The sequence below is a fragment of the Podarcis raffonei genome, chromosome 17, assembly GCF_027172205.1.
Source record: "Podarcis raffonei isolate rPodRaf1 chromosome 17, rPodRaf1.pri, whole genome shotgun sequence".
Classification (NCBI taxonomy): Eukaryota; Metazoa; Chordata; class Lepidosauria; order Squamata; family Lacertidae; genus Podarcis; species Podarcis raffonei.
The window spans coordinates 6,118,462-6,137,135 of NC_070618.1; the positions used below are offsets into that span (position 1 = coordinate 6,118,462).

Genomic DNA, 18,674 nt, shown 5'->3' on the forward strand with positions numbered 1-18,674 from the left:
TCGCGAAGGAACACCAACCCACCCCTCCCCCACACACACCTCCCGCGACCCCGCGGCCACCCAACGGCAGCGCGCCTCGCCTAGCCCCACCCCCGCCGCGCGCCCCGCAGCCAATGGCGAGGCAGCGCGCCCACCGCCGCCTGCCACGCCCCTCCCTCGCGCGCTCACCACAGACCCTCGCATGTCACGGCCCAATCACGGCGCAGCACGCGGGAGCGCGCGCGCCCAACGGCCGTTTCCCTCCTGCTCTCGCGGCCTCTCTCACCTAGGCGGGGGGGAGGGGAGGGCGGCGTCGTCGACGACGGTCCCCTCCCGTCCCGAGCCCCCGTATCTCCGGGAGGGAGGGGCGCCCGTTGTTCTCGGCTCTGGCGCTGCCCGCTTGTCCTTCCTTCCGCTCCTCAGAGGCGGGAGAGGGGCGGGCTCAGCCGTCCGCCGAGTCTCCGCCTTCGCCGAATGGCTGCGCTTTTCTCTCCCCCCCCCTCAGCGGATTCCGGGCGGAAGTGACGTCGCTCCCTCAGACGGCAACCCAGAACCCGTTGAGGGGCGAACCGTCGCAACGGCTAGCTGCTACCCATGCTTGGGCTTCGGCCAATGGGGTGGGCGTTCGGGCTGGTTGCGAAAACGGATTGGGAGCATGCGAGGAGAGGGGCGGGATTCCCCCAACAAACGGCTCGGTGATTGGACAGGACGCAGACACTTACTGAGAATTCAGTGCGAAGTAGAGAAAGATTTGGCTCTTGCGCATCCGCGTTTGACTCGCTTTATAATTTGGCGGCTGTTGCGAGCCCACAAACTTCAAAATTAACACTATAAACAGCTAAAGATGTGAGCTGGGTATCCGTGCCTGTTATATTGAGTATATTCTATGATTGGAATTAGTAATTGAATTATAATTTGGTATTGTTATAATGAGGCTATTATTGGATTGTAATTGAAAATTAATTTAAAAAGTATTGAGTATATTCTGCCACAACTTGGGTTATTTATACGCTGCCTTTTTAAACACGGTACACAAGCTAGCTTGCGAAGATAATATAATTCATAATAAAACTCAACTTAAACAATTTACAGCTCAAGAATCTCCGCAGCTGCATTCCAGATCGGTTGTAGCTTCTGTCTTCAAGAGTAGATCCTTGTAAAGCACATTACTGTAAGCAATCCTGGAGATGACAGGAATAGAACTGGCGGAGATCAGGTCAAATTTCTCCAGGAAAGCGAACTATTGACATGCAAGACCTGGGGTGCCAACTTCAATAAAATGCCCGGGGGGGCATTATGCTCCCTCCTGCATAATTGATCACATGTTACGGTGCATGGACACCAATTGAATGGCATTGCCTATCATCGGCTTTGGGGGGCCCGGCCCCCTCAAATATTTTAGGGGGGGAAGCCTCAAGAAGTCCTATGTGCAAGATGCGAGTTGGTAAAACACTTGTGGCCATCCATTTGCACGTCTGAGTCCAAGAAATCTTCCAGACTCCAACCCTGTTGCTTAAAAGTGACTGCAGTTCCGTTCAGATCAGGCTCAATCCAGGATCACCAGTACTAAACCTGCAACTAACGGTGCTCCTGTCATGCCTTGATTAAATTTTAGCTTGCCCATCCATCCAAAAGTCACTTTTTCAAGAACCTGTGCTTCCTCCTTGGGATCGGAAGCTGGGACTGAAAGAGAAAGCTGGGTGTCATCTCCTTATTTACGATATCCTTGCAGCTGTTAAAAAACAAATAATTTTTAGTTTCCCCTGTGGAGCAATATGTTTTAATTTCCTTAGTAAATTATAACTGTTTTGCTTCAAGTGGTTTTTGATCTTTTCCTTGGTCTGGCTTTAAAAGCAACTTATAAAATGGTCTTTATATAATCAGGACTAGAGATGTTTAAAAATCCACGCAGAAAAGCTGAATGCCGCAACGCAACCTATAGAAATTATGCAGATTTATATATTTTTACTTATTTTGCATGATTTGTTCTTCAGCTAGTTATGAGATGCTGCAAGGGGTACCCCAAACAAGCCAGCTTTTGTATCCATAAGGCAGCTTGCTGTTTTTAAAAGCCAATCTTCTCCAGAAACAATGATGTCCTGGGAATCGAGCAAAGAAGACTGAACGGAAGATCTCAGAATCGAGTCCTGGATCCTCGAGAGGGGCTAAGACAGGAACTACACGGGAACGCGATCTCCTTTGGGAAGGGATCTGGAGTCAATCTCTTGCCAGTTCAGTGGCTCTTTCCCGTCTGCAGGTGGCGAGAGAGGCTTAAGTGAGCAGCACAGGCGGAAGAACCTCGAGTCAGATCACTCCTCCTCTTCCTGGACGCTGGAGGAAAATCAACCGGGAGACCCGGGAGTTCTTGCGTGTTTTGCCATGGCAGCCGAGGCCAGGTGGTGCTACCGGGGGGATCCGCAGGAGGAACAGCGCGCTCCGCTCGGTAAGGCCGGGGAGAAGGAGGGAGAAGACGAAGGCAATTCTCTTGTACCCTCTTCTGCAATGATAACTTTTCCGCCTTCCTCTGCTCCACGTGGGAATGTGTATCTTGGCAGCGTGTAAGAGATCTGGCGTGCATTTGCTCGACTCTCGGCGCCCCTAGGGCAGCCGGCAGCTGAGCTTCCCTCCTGGGCAGGTGAAAAGGGGGATAGAAAACCGATTGAAAGGATTAGGACCAAGAGTCGCGATTAGGGGTTGCGTTAGCATTGGGCAGGAAAGTTACGAATATGTTCTTCCTTGAGTGTGGTTTGGAGTTGACCTTCGATGTTAGTTAAAAATAAAATAAAATTAAGCCTCTTCAAGCCCTGTTCTTTCAATAGGTATAAGAATGGCAAATCTTGTGTTGTCCTGTTATATAATATTATTTATTATATTATATTGATGCGGGTGGTGCTGTGGTCTAAACCATGGAGCCTCTTGGGCTTGCCAATCAAAAGGTTGTTGGTTCAAATCCATGCGACGGTGTGAGCTCCCGTTGCTCTGTCCCAGCTCCTGCCAACATAGCAGTTCGAAAGCACACCAGTGCAAGTAGATAAATAGGTACTGCTGTGGCGGGAAGGTAAACGGCATTTCTGTGCGTTCTGGCTTCCGTCACAGTGTTCCGTTGCGCCAGAAGCAGTTTAGTCATGCTGGCCACATGACCTGGAAAGCTGTCTGTGGACAAACCCTGGCTCCCTTGGCCTGAAAAGCAAGTTGAGCGCTCACCCCACAGTCACCTTTGTGTGGATTTAACCATCCAGGAGTCCTTTACCTTTTTACCTCTTATATTATTATTACTGTGTTTCTTCCCCACCCTTTCTCTTACTCTAGACTCATTGGTTTGTTCTCACCATTTGCTTACAGTTCAGTTTACAAATGGGAAGTTGAAGAGTTCGGAAAATATGAATTTTACCTTGTACAGAAACAAAGACACCAATAACCCAAAAAAGAAAAATAAACGAATGTTGGTAAGTGATATTCCCGTAATACAGGTTCTGTTTTATGTTTCTGTGGAACTGTATATGTGTTTGTTTTTATTATTAGTTTTATTATGTACATTCTGCTTTTCCTTTATTAAGCTTTCAGAGGTTTATGTAGGGCTCCGGTGGTTTTATCATGAGGCTTTCTTTGTAATAATCTCTTTGGCCGCTGGGAAAGGCCTCAACCATAACATTTCTGTTATATTCCAGTGATAGGAAGTTGGGAATTCTGCCCAGGGTGAGATCTGAGATCCTGAAACGCGACTTCATAATACTTTTAAAAAACCACAGCTGTGCTGATGTAGGCCACATCTTAAGATGTGTTAAAAGGAATTGATTCATGTACGCACACATATTGCCATTACTGTGTTATTTATTTGAACATGGTGGTAGTACATGAGCCTGCAAATCTTAATAGTTGTATAGAAAAGACAGGTTCAGGAGGTACATTTTCTCCCACCATAACAAAGGGTCAATGGGACAAGTTGCAATTTCCAAAAATCTCGTTTTTGACTGATTTTTCCAGCTCACCCATGTCAACGTTCCCTCATTGGGAAAATGCAATTCTCAGGGCAATTTTTAGTATGGTCAGTGGATGTGATGGGACATCCGCTTCTTCTCTCTGCTGCAGAAAATCCTTCAAGGTTTTGGAGCAGATTTTGAGAGTGTGGTAGAAGGAATAAATGAATAAGAATAAAAATGTGCACCCCACCCTCCCAAAATTTCAACACCTCTTGTGATGGTTTGACCCCTTTCCATTTTAACTGTTCTACAAACACCCTCCATATCTCCTCAAAATAACTTCACCTGCATATTCCCCATCTTACCTTAATGGCGCGTGTTAATTTGTCATTCATAGCTATATCCCACACCTCTTTATACCATTCTTCCATTTTATATTCTGCTTGCCCCTTCCACTTCCTAGCTATCATAATTTGTGCAGCTGTCAATAAATTTGTGAGCAAGTCCTTCACAGCCTGCGAACCTTCCACCCCATCGTAAATGGATAATGCTGCTACCTCTGGAGCGAGGCTTACAAAATCTAAAACCCACAGGAAAATAACAGAACCTGTGATTTTTGTGTGTGTGGAAAGTGGCTGCCTAAGAAAGGGCCCATGGCATTGGTGGTGCCAAGTACAGGCAGTTCTCTTGCCAATGCCATTTTTGTCAAAATTTTAAAGTTTTCTTTTAAAAAACTTACTTATTACGTTGACTAAGAGTCAGGGATTGGCAGCCTATGGGTACAACCTGGCTCAAGGAGGGAGAACAGCTGGCTCTATATTGCTACCGCTTTACAGTGCCGGGGCAACAAAAGTTGTGTATCTTTCCAGCTGGTCTTCTTCTGACTGGACTCAGTAAGCCTCTAGCTGGAAGGAAAGGTGAAATAGGAGAAAATCATGTGTTTGATTACTGTGCAACCATGTGTGTTATCGTTTATTTGGGACTTTGTCAATCTTGAGGTTAGCAAATCCCCATTCTGAGGTGAAAAAAATGGAGCATTCAGGAGTATTTAAGCCAGTGTGGAAATCTGCTTTCACCTAGAAAACCTGCACCCAGAACTCACTCACTCTTTCTTTTCTTCCTTCCTGTTTAGAATGTGGAAACAGAAAGACTCTCTTATGTAGGAAATAACTTTAGCACAGGAGCTATGAAAAGCAGGACTCCATGCAGGTATAATTGTCTAAAATGCATGAGTATAGCAGTATGTTTGCTTTCTTTAGACTGTCAAGACGATGCTGGTTGTAAATGTTTATGAGATTGTAAGTATGAATTGGTTCAAGATAGCAATCTTTGTTTCTAAACATTTAAATGGAGTGTTGTGAGTCACAAAGACAAATATCACCTTAAAGACCAACTAAGTTAGTTCTTGGTATGAGCTTTCGTGTGCATGCACACTTCACACGAAAGCTCATACCAAGAACTAACTTAGTTGGTCTTTAAGGTGCTACTGGAAGGAAAAAAATTTTTTTGTTTTGACTATGGCAGACCAACACGGCTACCTATCTGTAACTAAAGACAAATATGTGCTCTGTTTCATAAACTACAGACACCATAGACTATAAAATCAGACCACTGTGCATGTCTTAGAGCATAATACCACAATGATGCTTATATTTATTCAATAGTTCCCAGACCCTTGGTAAATTGCCAATGGAAGTGACAAATGTAAAGAGCCTTGCAAGTTTAGGGGTCCACCAGTTTAGATTATTATTCAATAGTTTCCTTTATTGCTTCTTGTGTGTTGGTTGGTTTATTGGCTAATTGCCTGTTTCATTATTCTGTTTGCAACATTTATATGCTGCCTTTCTGCCAATGCATTGATTGAAGGTGGTTCACAGTTCAAGATAATGGCTTTTAGTATAATGGTTGCAATACAAAAGGGAGTAGGGACAGGGAGGAAGATGAAAGTAAGTAAAGCTGTAGTCACTCTAAGAGGCAGCCAAGGGATGGGAAGAACCAAAGAATAATTTTAGCCATCCTTTTGCCACAGAAACAAGTCCTAAGGAGGCTTACAGTATAGTGATTTCAAGTAAGAAATACTATTTGAGTCATAGACGCAAAAACTGCTAAAATAATAAGTCTGGCTAACGACTACAATTGCTGTAGAAAACAAAAGATGTCCCCCCAATGCAATGTGCTAGCTATTACTAAACTAGGAAAAAATAGTACAGCCAGCTAGCTTTTGATATTAACTATTATCTCTTCCGTGTGCTGCTCTTGTTTCACCAGAAGTGGCTTAGTCATGCTGGCCACATGACCCGGAAAAACTGTCTGCAGACAAACGCCAGCTCCCTCGGCCAGTAAAGCGAGATGAGCACCACAATCCCAGAGTCGTTCGCAACTGGACTTAACTGTCAGGGGTCCTTTACCTTTTTTATTATTATCTCTTCCATTAGATACTTTGTTGGTGTATTAGACAAGAACTCTGGACAAATGGAAGTCTATAATGCAGAGTTATTCAACATGCAGCCATTGATTTCAGGTGGGTAAAATATGCTTCATATTTATAGTGGATTTGAGGGGCACTGCTTATATTCCAGGTGGCCTGTACTAACACAGAGTCAGGTAATTGACTGAATGTTGTCTAGGTTGCATTTTGATTGCGGTTCTCAAAGAAAAAGTTGGGGCTTGCTTCTTAGAAAGTTGAAGGAGTTGGGTATTTTTGGCCTAGAGAAAACAGAGGAGATAGGATAGCCATATTCAAATACTGTATTTAAAGGGTTGTCACATGGAAGATAGAGAGAGCCTGTCTTCTCTTGCTCAGGGTGGGGACTGGGACCCAAACCAATGGCTTCAAGTTAAAAAGAAAGGAGATTCCGACTAAACATCAGAAAAAACTTTATGACTGTAAGAGCTGTTTGACTGTGAAACAGTTTCCTACGAGAGATGGTGGACTCTCCTTCCTTGGAGGTTTTTAAGCAGAGTTTGGATGGCCATCTGTCACGGATGCTTTAGTTGAGACTCCTGCATTACAGGGGGTTGAACTAGATGTCTTGGTCATGGTGGCTACTTTGGAATCTGCTGGATTGATTGCTTCTGTCGACAGGTGTCTCATGTACAGGTACTGTAACGAGCTGGGATTACAGGTAAGACCTGTCCCTTACAGCGGGTGCTTCTAATCTCAGCTCGTTACATACAGTGAAGATACCAGGTAGCCTGACATCTGGCTGGTTGATAGGGGGGGATCAAATACTTGTTTCACTCATTATAATGCACATCAATCTCTGACTTTTGTCTTCGGGGTTTTCCTGTTGTTATTCTGTCTCTCACAGCTACAATAAACCTACCATTAAAATTATGGGCTGGTCATTTCTTCGTCAGAGGGGCAAACGGGCACACTTAGCAGGGGATCAAATACTTTTTCCTCCTCGCTGTACCTGCCAACTCTACAATACTATGATTTGGGAGGATATTAAAACATGCACTTCCTAATCCTGGTTAAGTACATGCTTTTTTCTGAATGTTTAAGTTGGTTCTTGGACAGCACTTTAGAACCCCTTATTGGCCAAAGAGAATGTGGTGTCCTCACTAACCTCTCATTGGCAGAGCATAGAGATCCTACTGGAAAGCCTTTTCGATGAGAGGACCTGTAACAACAGCTTCATTGTGCTTCGTGGTGTTGTAATGTAGATGCTTTCATTTCCCCATGCTTCAAGTTCCCTTTGGTGGGGATCAGGGCCAGACTGACTTTGAGGGCTGTCGGTCCTGACTTTGCTAAATTATTCTCCTTTTCTTTTCTTTTAACAGATGGTGTAGCTGATGATGACCTGTCAGAATATTTGACTAAATCCTATCGAGAGAAGGTACAGTTTACAAAGTTGTCTGTGGACAAATGCCGGCTCCCTCGACCTAAAAGCGAGATGAGCGCCGCAACTCTATAGTCGCCTTTAACTGGACGTAATCGTCCAGCAGTCCTTTACCTTTACCAGATAGACTCATAGGTTCCTATAAAAGTATGCGAATGACCTTTCATTCCTACTTTTGCCCTCACACAGGGTCTTCCTGGAGTGTTCAACTGCCATTAATTTCACAGTCTTTGATTCTAGCAATAGAATCTCAGTAGAATCTCTGGCGGTAGTATATGTCTGCTCATAGTTTAATGGTTTAATGCTTTGTTTTTTAGTGGATTATTGCTTCAGCAATGTTTCTAGAAATCACTACATAACAAGCTGTTTTTATGTTGCTGAATCTAAAAAGATGACCCAGCTGTAACTGGGAAGAGAATGGGTATGTTTTGTTTAAACAGTGTTTGCCAGATAGTTTGGAATAATTTAACTCCCTGGTTGCCTTCTCATAATTCCACTGCCTTCAATGGGTTTGAAATACGAGATTTATTATTAGCACCTTATTAGCTGCCCCCAAAGTGAGGTTGCCTTGCGACTTATTCCAGTGAGACTAGACTTGTGGTGCTGGTGCAGCAATTTCTCTTTTATGCTTTTGCAGATAGATATGTGCATTGAAGCCTTTGGAACCAACAAGCAGAGAAGAGCCCTGAATTCTCGGAGGATGAATGAAGTTGGCAAGGAAGTGTTGAATAAGGCTGTAACCAAAGCGGCAGAAGACATTATAGAGACAAAGGGAGTTGCTGGTAAGTAAAGACAGCTTTGGAGAAGAAAAATTGGAGCACCAAGCCTGTCTAATAGATTTCCCAGAGTCCATTTCAGTCTCTGAACTTATATATTTGATCTATTAACAGACGTGGTTTACAAGAAGAAAAAAACAGAGTGCATAGTCGAAGCACACAGATAATACAGTCAACACAGTTCTGATTATTTACGTTAAGAAAAAAACCAAATCTGTATTAACTGTATCCATAACTATATGACAAAAATCAAAGGAAATTATTAGGCAGCATGAACACTGTTCACACAACCACTTTCATAGCATCTCTTTCACCACCCATGCAAATAATAATAATAATAATAATAATAATTAATAATAATAATTTATTTATACCCCCGCCCACCTGGCTGGGTTTCCTCAGCCACACTGGGCGGCTCCCAACAGAATATTAACAACACAACAAAACATCAAACATTAAAAACTTCCCTAAACAGGGCTGCCTTCATATGTCTTCTAAAAGTCAAGGAGATAAGCAACTACCTGACATCTGATGGGAGCGCATTTCACAGGGCGGGCACCACTACCAAGAAGGCCCTCTGCCTGGTTCCCTGTAGCTTCACTTCTCACAGTGAGGGAACTGCCAGAAGGCCCTTGGAGCTGGACCTGAGTGTCTGGGCTGAACGATTGGGGTGGAGACACTCCTTCAGGTATACTGGGCTGAGGTTGTTTAGGGCTTTAAAGGTCAGCACCAACACTTTGAATTGTGCTTGGAAACGTACTGGGAGCCAATGTAGGTCTTTCAGGACCGGTATTATATGGTCTTGGCGGCCACTCCCAGTCACCAGTCTAGCTGCCGCATTCTGGATTAATTGCAATTTCCGGGTCACCTTCAAAGGTAGCCCCACATAGAGCGCATTGCAGTAGTCCAAGCAGGAGATAACCAGAGCATGCACCACTCTGGCAAGACAGTCTGAGGGCAGGTAGGGCCTCAGCCTGCATACCAGATGGAGCTAGTAGAGAGCTGCACTGGATACAGAATTGACCTGCACCTCCATGGACAGCTGTGAGTCCAAAATGACTCCTAGGCTGTGCACCTGGTCTTTCAGTGGCACAGTTACCCTATTCAGGACCAGGGAGTCCTCCACACATAAAAAAAATAATAAAATAATAATTTATTTATACCTTGCCCAACCAACCACTCATGCCCAAATTGCTCATGCTCACCAGAACTACAGGCCATGTGCTCACTGCACATTCACATTACAGTGGTACCTTGGGTTACATACGCTTCAGGTTACACACTCCACCAACCCAGAAATAGTGCTTGAGGTTAAGAACTTTGCTTCAGGATCAGAACAGAAATTGTGCTCCAGCAGCGCGGCGGCAGCAGGAGGCCCCATTAGCTAAAGTGGTGCTTCAGGTTAATAACGGACCTCCGGAACGAATTAAGTACTTAACCCGAGGTACCACTGTAGTTGGGAGCCAATGCACTGGCAGACCACGGTGGCTGTTGCAGCTGTTGCAGTTCTGTGTTGCATATTCTCCCTGCTTCTCGGGATAACATTCCGTTTGCTTTCATAGCTTTGGTCAGCGATGCGGCAGAGGGTGATAAGGCCGACGTCTCTCTCGTTCTTCCCCCATGCCACGAAGATGCTGGCAGACCAGAGGATGTCTACAAGCTCGAGGACAGTATCCTTTATAAGCTTGCATCGCAATGTGGGCAGAACCCAACCTTAATGTAAAGGAATAGGCTTCAGTGTCGCGGGGCAGGAGAAGAGAAAGTGTGTGTGGCCGGGAGTATTCCTAGTTCAACCACAGATGGCTCATTAGCCTGTTAGACTTACTAGTTGGATCTCTTTGGGCGTGATCAGAAAGAGCGGACTAATGCGTTGGGGGTTTCAGAAGCTCAGTTTTAGTGGGAAATAGTACGATGGTAACGGGACGCGGGTGGCGCTGTGGGTTAAACCACAGAGCCTAGGACTTGCCGATCAGAAGGTCGGCGGTTGGAATCCCACGACGGGGTGAGCTCCCGTTCCTCGGTCCCTGCTCCTGCCCACCTAGCAGTTCGAAAGCACATCAAGTGCAAGTAGATAAATAGGTACCGCTCCGTCGGGAAGGTAAACGGTGTTTCCGTGCGCTGCTCTGGTTTGCCAGAAGTGGCTTAGTCATGCTGGCCACATGACCCAGAAGCCGTCTGCGGACAAACGCCAGCTCCCTCGGCCTATAGAGCGAGATGAGCGCACAACCCCAGAGTCGGTCACGACTAGACCTAATGGTCAGGGGTCCCTTTACCTTTACCTTTAGTACGATGGTAGCATTGAACTAACGTGTAGGCTAGAGATTTGGGCACTCGTGAAGTCTGATCACGTATAAGCTTAACCATTGTAAGGAAGGAAGCATTTTTCTCCTTACCTAAATGGTATCCTTGGGGGAATCCTGCCTTGGTCTGGCAGGTTGAAGGTTCTCTCAACTTCCATAAAATCGATCTGCCCCAGATTACCCTCCTTTATTTCACTGTTCCATAATCATGGTTGATGACAGTGATTGGATAGTGAAGTGTTCCCCCCGCCCCATGTATAGATTTATTGTGTGTGTGTGTGTGTGTGTGTGTGTGTGTGTGAGTGTTGAGTATCTCAATACCTTAATAGATTCCTCTGTCTTTTCATAAATCTTGAAGTGATGCTATAGCTGAAACTGGTTCTTTGAGGGATGAGGGCTAGATAAAAGACCCTGAGACATTAGCTCAAAGTCAGAAATATACTGGAGTTCACTCATGGTTGTGCTATAATCTGCTTTGCTATACAGTCAGTCAGTTTGATTGCACATAGCCAAAGGCTGCCGCAATGTACACAGGATCATTCAACAATTAAAAGAAATTATACTAGATTGATATAGTTGTACCTTGGCTGGCGAACGGAATCTGTTCCGGAAGTCCGTTCAACTTCTAAAATGTTGGCAAACCAAGGCATGGCTTCTGACTGGCTGATTCACCCTGGAAAAAATGCCGACGGCCGAAACAGATGTTCGACTTCCAAAAAACGTTTGCAAACCGGAACACTTACTTCCAGGTTTGTGGCATTTGGGAGCCAAAACATCCAAGCACCAAGGCATTCAAGAACCAAGGTACGGCTGTAATAGAATACTTAGAAAGCATTTTTCATTGGTACCGTAGAGAGCATCCCTCCCTCACAGGCTAAATAGATCTGGCGAAAAATGTTTTGTCTTTCCCCACTAATTAGAAAGTTCTCCTACGTGTGCCTAGCTGAAATGAATGGGGGTGGTGCAGTCCTGATGGGCTGGCTGCCATTCTTAATGGTGTCCCACCTCACGTCACTTTGCCTCATGGTAGGGCTGCCTCTGGGAGCTAAACCTCAGTTAGCATTTGGAGGACCCTAGGAAGTCATCGCGGGTGGCGCTGTGGGTTAAACCATACAGACCCTAGGACTTGCCGATCAGAAGGTCTGCGGTTCGAATCCCTGCGACGGGGTGAGCTCCCGTTGCTCGGTCCCTGCTCCTGCTAACCTAGCAGTTCGAAAGCACACCGGTGCAAGTAGATAAATAGGTACCGCTCCGGCGGGAAGGTACCGTATTTTTCGCTCCATAGGGCGCACCGGACCATAGGGCGCACCTAGTTTTTAGGGGGGGGAATAAAGGGGGCTGGCTGTCTTGGCTTCCTCTTTAGCCACACGCAACCTCTCCAGCCGGGAGAGGCTGCGCACGGCTTTGGCAGAAGCCAAGACACCGAGCAGGATGGATCCCGCTCGCTGTCTTGGCTTCATTGGGGGGACCCCAGCCCCTAAAACAGGTCCAGGAGCGGCGGCAAGATTGCACGCAACCTCGCTGCCACTCCTGGAGCTTGCGGATAGCTGCCTGAAGCCTGGAGAACGAGAGGGGTCGGTGCACACCGACCCCTCTCGCTCTCCAGGCTTCAGCGAAAGCCTGCATTCGCTCCATAGGATGCACACACATTTCCTCTTCATTTTTGGAGGGGAAAAATTGCGTCCTATAGAGCGAAAAATACGGTAAACGGCGTTTCCGTGCGCTGCTCTGGTTCGCCAGAAGCGGCTTAGTCATGCTGGCCACATGACCCGGAAGCTGTACACCAGCTCCCTCGGCCAATAAAGCGAGATGAGCACCGCAACCCCAGAGTCATCCACAACTGGACCGAATGGTCAGGGGTCCCTTTACCTTTACCTTAGGAAGTCATCAGAAGCCAGCTGTGTTGTTGTTGTTTTTCTGAAAAAGGCTCTAGTTATTCCACCTGCTGAGTATGAGGCGCTTGAGGCTCCTGCTGCAGCTTTCATGAATGTAACCCCAGAAGAAATCCTCAAAATGGCAGAAGAGAAAAGGTATGGGCAGTCTCAACGTTTTGCTGAGGAAAGGGAGTATGGAAATACTGCCTTGCGCTAACCAAAGAAGAGTGGCAGCTTAAGTTGACAGAATATGCGCAGCTTTCAGTCTTAACATATAGAATAAGAGAACAAGAAGAACATACATTAAAAGAAGACTGGAAAATGTTTACTGAATATATGGGTGAAAACTGTGTACAGCTGAAAACGCTGGCAGAATTAAGATAAATTCAACAGGGTGGATAAGTTTTGATGGATATAATAATGGAATACTGAATGGTTTAGTTTATGTTAAATATGCAGGGATTTATGATATGCAAGATGAACAGTGGAAAGAGAAGAAGGGACGTCACTGACGTTTTAAGGTTGTTTAAATGATTATTCTAAATTGTAAAACAGAATTTAATAAAAATTACACACACACACACACACACACACAGAGAGAGAGAGAGAGAGAGACGGGGACAAGTATACTTTCCTTTTCTCCTCCTCCTAGTGTGGGTTTATGGCGAAATTGTCATGCCATGCTACTGTAGGCTTTCAGAATAGTTAGGGAATCTTTTACTCTTTAATCAAGGTGTGTTATGTATTTTAATTTGCTACCTGCTTAGACTGTAACTTTGCTGTCTAAAGCAGCATTTTTATATATTCTGTCTCTCCTATTTTCTGTAATAAACCAAGCTTTCTTGAAAGACAAGAAAAGAAAAAGGAATTGGGAATAGCCTGGTGGGAGCTGAGCACCATAGCGGGATGAGGAACGCTATACAGGCGGGCATGATTACAGGGGTACGAGCAGGATATCCATCCGGCTTCTTAAATCTGTGTTCCTTAGTCCTAGTTATAGAGGGTGCCAAGGCATAAACAAGCAACAGTAGGTTTCACAGAACAGTAAATGATGTCCAAAGTAAATTCTAATCAGAGTATACCCATTGAAATTAATAATAAGAAGTTCATTTCTTTCAATGGATCTACTCTGAAAAGGACTAACGTTGGACGCAACCCAATATCTTCATTTTAACAGGGCAGCTTCTGTTGTAAGACTACGCTTGCTTTCAAATCACACAGAATTCTGTTAATTTGCAGTAGCCGGAGAAGCTACTTCTGTTGCCAGATGCACTTTGGCCTAATGACAGCCTCTTCTGTCTTCCCTAGATACTGCTCCTTTGTCCTGGATGAACTTAAGGCCATGCCTCTGGATGACAAGAGGCGTGATCACAAGGCTCGATGTCTTTGGTATTTGGATTGTCTTGTCAAGCTGAGCTCGCAAAGGGTAGTTAAAAAGAAACGTAAGATTTCCCTCCTTGCACCTCTTACTTACCTGAAAGAAACAAACAAACAAATTTCTTTCCAGTAGCACCTTAAAGACCAACTAAGTTAGTTCTTGGTATGAGCTTTCGTGTGCATGCACACTTCTTCAGATACACTTGAAACAGAAGTTGCCAGATCCCTCTATATAGTGAGAGGGTGGGGAGGGGTATTACTCAGAAGGGTGGTGGGAATGGGTGATAGGCAGATAGCTGTGATGAGCCTGTTGACGACTCTTAACGACTGCAATAGGTCTTACAGGAAAAAGCAAGGGGTGAGGTGAGAAGGTGAAAAATAGCTTTGTCATTTATAATGAGATAAGAATCCAATGTCTTTGTTCAGACCAGGTCTCTCCATGGTTTTAAGTTTGGTAATGAGTTGCAATTCAGCAGCTTCTCTTTCCAGTCTATTTCTGGAGTCGTCTACAGGCTCATCACAGCTATCTGCCTATCACCCATTCCCACCACCCTTCTGAGTAATACCCCTCCCCACCCTCTCACTATATAGAGGGATCTGGCAACTTCTGTTTCAAGTGTATCTGAAGAAGTGTGCATGCACACGAAAGCTCATACCAAGAACTAACTTAGTTGGTCTTTAAGGTGCTACTGGAAAGAAATTTGTTTGTTTGTTTGTTTTGAGTATGGCAGACCAACACGGCTACCTTTCTGTTACCTGAAAGATAATCAATTCATGTCCTTTTTGGGGGAGTGAACTAACTTTACAATGCTTCTTGTTCTAGTTGCACTGGGACCTGATTGTCCACACATTGTCAGCAACCAACTTGTGAAAACCTTTACAGCACTATCATTTGGCAACGGCAGGTAAAACATACTACTTTGCTCTTACGTCTCTCAATTTTTTAAATATATTTTACAAGGTGGAGGTTGTACTTCACCAGATCTTAACCTATTACAGTATTTGTAAGAATGGATTCCAAATATCATTGAATTTGTCCATGGCAAGTCTGCATTTATATGCAAGTTGTTCATATGTTGCGAGTTTGTACAAATCTTCAATTCTATCGTAGAAGGGAGCCACATTTTTATTTTTCCAATTAATCGTTATCAGCTTTTTTGCTGTGGTAAGGGCACAGAGAGTCCACTCATATTGTCCCTTTGTAAGCTTCCATGTGCTGGGTATATTATTCAAGAGGATACATTGCTCTTTAAATGTAAGGTTCTGTACAGTTCTGTTGATGGTTTCAGTTACCTTCTGCCAACAATCTTTCAATATAGGACAATGGAAAAACATAAGTTTTTGAGAAGCATTATCCCTATTGTATCTCCAACAGTTCAGTACCGTAAAGGTAAAGGGACCCCTGACCATTAGGTCCAGTCGTGACCGACTCTGGGGTTGCGGCGCTCATCTCGCTTTATTGGCCGAGGGAGCCGGCGTACAGCTTCCGGGTCATGTGGCCAGCATGACTAAGCCGCTTCTGACGAACCAGAGCAGCACATGGAAATGCCGTTTAACTTCGTGTCTATTTATCTCCTTGCACTTTAACATGCTTTCGAACTGCTAGGTTGGCAAGAGCAGGGACCAAGCAACGGGAGCTCACCCCATCGCGGGGATTCGAACCGCCAACCTTCTGATCGGCAGGTCCTAGGCTCTGTGGTTTAACCCACAGCGATACCTTAGATAGCACTTTTTTAAACAAACGTAATAGGGTCCAGTATATTCTAAATACTTTTTTGTTGTTGTATGAGCCTCAATTTAAGAGCCAGAGACACCCTTGTTATAGCAGTTAAAAGTTTCCCATTCTGGTTTCTCTTCAGATTGTATAAATCTTTCACCTTGTGCGTCTATCAAAACTTGTAGATCTTAATTTGAACTGGCTAGGCTTTAGTCACTCACTAAACTGGGGTTTTGCAATACGATAACACAACAAGGACCAAACACCTCTTTCCAGGAGAGTGTGTGTGTGTTCTTCCTTCCCAGTTCATTTCAGCTGTATACAGCAATATATTTAGGTGGGGGGTGGGATATTTATTCCTAAATTCCTTGTTGTCTGATGAGCCTCGCCAATTTGGGGAACACCCAACAATGTTCCTATAGGTGATCTCTGCAGTTGAGCTAGAATATAAGGGTTCAGGCAATATCTGAGGTACCCTGGACTCAAGTTGCCCTGGGCTTTGTAAATCAATAGAAGGACTTTAAACCTGGCTGTGTAGTAGATGGACAGCAAGTACAAGTTTTTTTTTATTAAAAAAAATGGTGCCATGTGTTCTCGGCCAGATGTCTGCAGCAGCTGGAGTTTCTGAACCAGACCCAAGGGCAGCCCCACATAGCGCTCAATACAGTAGTCCAGCCTCGAAGGTTTCCAGTGCATGGGCTATCTCTGTCTAGGAACAGCTGTAGCTGCTGAACCGAGATGAAGCTGGCAGAAGGCAAACATGTCTCTATTTAGTGTGCTTCCGTTAGTCGTGGGGAGTAAATGATCTGCAGGGTGTAGAAGCTCAACTCCCTGACCTGTGGAAATCTTAGGCATCGCCTCCTGGCTTCAGAGATCTCGCCACACATTGGCTGCATCCTTGGGAGTCTGGGTCTTGTTTTTTTGGAAAGGAAGGAAGTACTCCAGAAGCTAAGTTCTGTACCTGACGAATGCTATGAATCACCAGGTATACATTGCTCTGGTTCGTACAAAGCGTAACTTGCTTATCTTAAAATACCGCCCTGCTAACAAGCACCACTTTCCCCCAAGCCATGATGTACTCAGGCCTGTATGTGGGCCAAGATTTCACACTTCAGGACAAAGCAAACAAAGTAAAGGAGTAAAAACTGCTGAACATTTATGCAAAATGGGGGGAAATGATTCCAATTTGCAGCTGCAGAATTCATCTTTCGTCCCGGAATGTAAGTTTTTTTTATGGTGAAGGACTTCCGTTTTGTTCTTTCTGATTGTGGGTTGGCCTATAGGGTGTACACTGCCCTGATTCACCCTCTCCTCTTTTGGTGTCTTAGGCTACAGAATCAAGTTTCTGCTTCCATGAAAGTGAAGATTACGGCCTATGCCATAGCGCTGGCTTTGCATATTAACAACTTCCAAACAGACCTGACAGTGTTACAGCGGGATCTGAAAATGCGGGATTCCAGGTGAGAGTAACCTTGACTGTGCTCATGTGAGTCCTTCATGGCTTCTGTAGCATCTCCAGTGCTTTCTGGAGAACCTTACAAGACTCTCTTTCACACCCTACCATTGATTTCAGTGTTGGTCTCAAGGCCTATTATCTTCTGATCCAGATATAGGGATCTTTTTTAAATTTGAAGATTTTCTTTATCAGAGTTTTCAGCCAAAAATGTCTCTCAGATCAGCTTAATAAAGACGCAGGTGGCATTGTGGTCTAAACCGCTGAGCCTCTTGGGCTTGCCAATTTGAATCCCCACAATGGGTTAAGCTACCATTGCTGTGTCCCAGCTCCTGCCAACCTAGCAGTTCAAAAGCACGCCAGTGCAAGTAGATAAATAGGTACCACTGTGGTGGAAAGGTAAACGGCGTTTCTGTGCGCTCTGGCTTCCGTCACAGTGTCCTGTTGCACCAGAAGCAGGGAAGGATAAGTTACCTCTTCTTTCTGTTGCTGTGTGTTTGGCCTTAGAGACAAGGCTAACAATGTGAAGGTGGTGGAACAGAAATACAAGTAAATCGGTCTCTTTACATGCATATTTTATTTTCTCCTGCCAGGATACTCGACATTGCCAAGGCAATGAGGCTGAAGATCTCCAAAAGCAAAAGCCTCTCTGGATTGGATGAACACAAACTGGGGACACTGTCTCTGCCCTTGCCTGTGTACAAAATGCCATCAGGCGGAAGGAAACGCAAGGCGAACTAAATGGCGACTGTCACTCTTTGTCGAGCCCCGACTGTTCTCCAGTGTCACACCAGGCTGAAGGAATGAATTGGTCTTCCAGTTGTTGCAACTGAGCACCTTCTTGAACTGGACAAGGCCTTAATAAAGGATTAGACCGACATCTGCTCTTGTAGAGTGAGTTGTACTCCAACAACAGCTCGGGACCCAAGTTTGACAAACACTGCCAACTAGCAGCACTCAATATTCTCTTGGCCCAGGAGTAGGGAGCCGGGAAAGCTGTATACCCCAACTGTAGCTGGAAGGCCAGGAATTATCCATTCCTGTCCTAGACCCCGGTCAGTCCTTTGCCATCCCTTTAGCCTTTTCCACACTATGCCCCAGGCCCCTACCCACCCCTCTCGTGGTGCTTATAGAGGCCCTCTCCTGTCCCCTAGACCATGCTTTCCCACCTCATCACCTCACATAGTTGGGACTCTATACCAAAACATCCTTGTACCCATGGACCTCTGTTCCATTCCCTCTCAGTTAACTTCTACAAGGTCATGCTTTCTGGTACTCTAACATAAAGGTACCTACTATATGCAAGTAGATCTGGGAAGTCTTATTTTTCTGTTGTATGTGAGTCTTTGAAAAGAATAGCTATCCATTTCCCAGGCAGAAAAATGAGAAGCATCAGCATGCGTCACTCCACTGCTGTTATTAATCATGTCACA

At 45.1% G+C, this 18,674-nt stretch overlaps 2 protein-coding genes across 3 annotated transcripts in view; one reads left to right on the forward strand and one right to left on the reverse strand.

The window, feature by feature from the left end:
* ZBTB5 (zinc finger and BTB domain containing 5) overlaps positions 1-18,674 on the reverse strand; it is a 49,009-nt gene that overhangs the window by 7,571 nt on the left and 22,764 nt on the right. The window contains exon 1 of one of the 2 annotated variants that reach the window (XM_053370540.1): positions 266-364. The exons of the other annotated variant lie outside the window; for it this stretch is intronic. The gene's annotated coding sequence lies outside the window, so the exon portion shown is untranslated. Of the gene's footprint in view, positions 1-265; positions 365-18,674 lie in introns of those variants that run through there. 2 annotated transcript variants of the gene reach the window in all.
* On the forward strand, positions 167-18,121 carry POLR1E (RNA polymerase I subunit E). Its single transcript, XM_053370543.1, has 13 exons — positions 167-596; positions 2,237-2,422; positions 3,322-3,425; positions 5,032-5,108; positions 6,335-6,420; positions 7,686-7,741; positions 8,382-8,526; positions 10,083-10,190; positions 12,754-12,850; positions 14,003-14,136; positions 14,895-14,976; positions 17,117-17,248; positions 17,835-18,121. The coding sequence occupies exons 1-13, from the start codon at positions 182-184 to the stop codon at positions 17,980-17,982; spliced, it is 1,770 nt and encodes a 589-aa protein (XP_053226518.1). The 5' UTR covers positions 167-181; the 3' UTR covers positions 17,983-18,121.